General features: G+C 43.6%; 1 protein-coding gene across 2 annotated transcripts in view; it reads left to right on the plus strand.

The window, feature by feature from the left end:
* The window catches only part of LOC122253804 (neurotrypsin), a 119,412-nt gene that overhangs the window by 107,795 nt on the left and 9,117 nt on the right, over positions 1–2,500 (plus strand). For both annotated transcript variants that reach the window (XM_043017119.2, XM_043017120.2), the window contains 3 exons: positions 120–276; positions 954–1,061; positions 1,908–2,003. In XM_043017119.2, coding sequence (XP_042873053.2) covers positions 120–276; positions 954–1,061; positions 1,908–2,003 — 361 coding nt within the window. The remainder of the gene's footprint in view (positions 1–119; positions 277–953; positions 1,062–1,907; positions 2,004–2,500) is intronic.

The following is a 2,500-nucleotide window of genomic DNA, read 5'->3' on the forward strand; positions in this document are numbered from 1 at the left end:
TATTATTATTATTATTATCCTCATCATCATCATTATCAATATCACATCATTATTATAATTACTATCATTATCATTATCATCATCACAAATAAAAAGAACAACCCTTTCGACATCCGCAGCGACGAGGCGGACGAGCTGTGCGACGACGTCGGAGTGACGCGCCTCGAGACCAAGACGGAGGCGCTGAAGGGGACGACGTCGGGCACCGTGTTCGTCAAGCACCGCGGCCGATGGGGCACCGTGTGCGACGACGCCTTTGACGACAAGCAGGCAAAGGTACAGGAGGGGTGGGTGTCGGGGGAAGGGGGTGGGGGAGTGTCCTCTGGGGGAGGTGGGGTGGGGAGTTGGGGTGGGGGGTTGGGAGGTATGAGGTAGGGGGTAGGGAGGGACTTCGTTGGGGGTCGGGGGAGGGGCCTCTTGGGTAAAGAGGGGGGTTGGGGGTAAAGAGGGATTCCTTGGTGCGGTGGGGGCTGGTTGGTGGGGGGGGAGGGCTGGGGAGGGGCTCCTTAAGGAGGTAAGGGTGGGGGTAGGGAGTGACTCCAGGGGGAGGTAGGGAAGGGTGGGGGGTGGGGAGGGAATTCTTAGGGAGGAAGGATCGCCTGGGGAGGGAGCGAGGAAGGGGCAGTTTGAAGGGGAAGAATGCTTGCCTCCCTGTGATGCCCACCCTCCCATGCTCCCTTCCTCTCCCTCCTACCCCCCTTCCTCCCTCCTCTCCTATCCCCCTTCCTACCCCCCTTCCTCCCACCCCTCCTACCCCTTTCCTCTCTCCCACCCCTCCTACCCACCTCCCTCCCATCTCTCCTACCCACCTTCCTTCCTCCCTTCCTACCCCCCATCCGCCCTCTCTTCCTACCCCCCATCCGCCCTCTCTTCATACCCCCCATCCGCCCTCCCTTTCCCCTCCAACCCCCTACACCCCCACCCCCCCATATAAACGCCTCCCTCTCCCACAGGTGATCTGCCGCAGCCTGGGTTACGACGGCGGGTGGGCGGTGCCTTACCCGCGGGCGTTCTTTGGGCGTGGCGTCGGCGAGGTGCTGGTGGACGAGCCGGAATGCAAGGTAAGACTTATTCTTGGAGTTGGAGTGGAGTTGTTGTAGGTATATATATATATATTTTTTTTTTCTTGTTATAGTTATAGTTCGATTTTTTGTTGTAGTTGGATCATGAGTTTTTGTTGTAGTTGTAGTTGGGATTCTTGCTATTGATATCAGCTGTATGCCATTTTCAGAAAGCATTTGGTATGATAAACAATAAAGGAATTGTAGTGCACAATACGTAAGCTTATGTACACACTGTAAGCATACATATACACATACACTAATAGATACATACATGCATACATAAATAGATAGACATAGATATGTACAGATAAGTAGATATACTGTAGATAGATAGGTAGGTAAGCAGATAAATAGATATAAATTTAGATAGAAATAGATATACTGATATAGATATAGATAGGTATGTGTATATAGAGAGATCAGAAGATATAAATAGATAAGTAAATATAGACAGATAAGTAAATATAGATATAGATAGACAGGTATGTGTGTATCTACCAGCACACATACATACCGAACAAACAATTATATGTACATAAGCAGATAAATAGATATAAATGTAGATAGAAATAGATATACTGATATAGATATAGATAGGTGTGTGTATATAGAGAGATCAGAAGATATAAATAGATAAGTAAATATAGACAGATAAGTAAATATAGACAGATAAGTAAATATAGATATAGATAGACAGGTATGTGTGTATCTACCAGCACACATACATACCGAACAAACAATTATATGTACACATACAGCACATACATACCCTAAAATACCCCCCCCCCACCCATCCACTATCCCTACTCTTACTGACCCCCTTAATCCCCGCCCACTTTGCAGGGTCACGAGTCATGGGTGGGCGCCTGCAGTGGCCTGGTGTGGGGCGTGACGGACTGTGACCACACCGAGGACGTGGGCGTGCTATGCTCAGATCAGGTCAGGGATTCCCTCTGTCCTTCGGGATATAAGGAAGGAGGAAGTGTTTTTTTTTTTTTTTTTTTTTTTTTTTTTTTTATTCTTGACTATTTGTTGATTGATATGGTTGTTTACTTATTTGATTTTTTACGTAACTGATTAATTTATTTATTTGTGTTTCAATTTATTTATGTTTCTATGTATTGGTTTATTTGCTTATCAATTTATTAATTTATATTTCAATTTATTTATCTAACAGTTCATTTCTTTATTCGTTTTGTCACTTATTCATTTGTTTGTTCATCTTTTTAATCTATCACGTTTTGATTAATTTGTAATCCTTTTATCAATCTATTCATCTACATCTTATTAATTTATTTGTTCACTTATTGATTTATGTCTATATTCATTTAACTATCGATATATTTATTCATCAATTCCTTTGTGCCTATTTATCTATTTATCAATCATCTTTATTTATTAGTTTTTATTTAGTTGTATGTTTTCCTTCCTCAATT

Source organism: Penaeus japonicus, unplaced genomic scaffold (genome assembly GCF_977035675.1).
Source record: "Penaeus japonicus unplaced genomic scaffold, GWHDUDI00000001_assembly GWHDUDI00000026, whole genome shotgun sequence".
NCBI classification, from domain to species: Eukaryota; Metazoa; Arthropoda; class Malacostraca; order Decapoda; family Penaeidae; genus Penaeus; species Penaeus japonicus.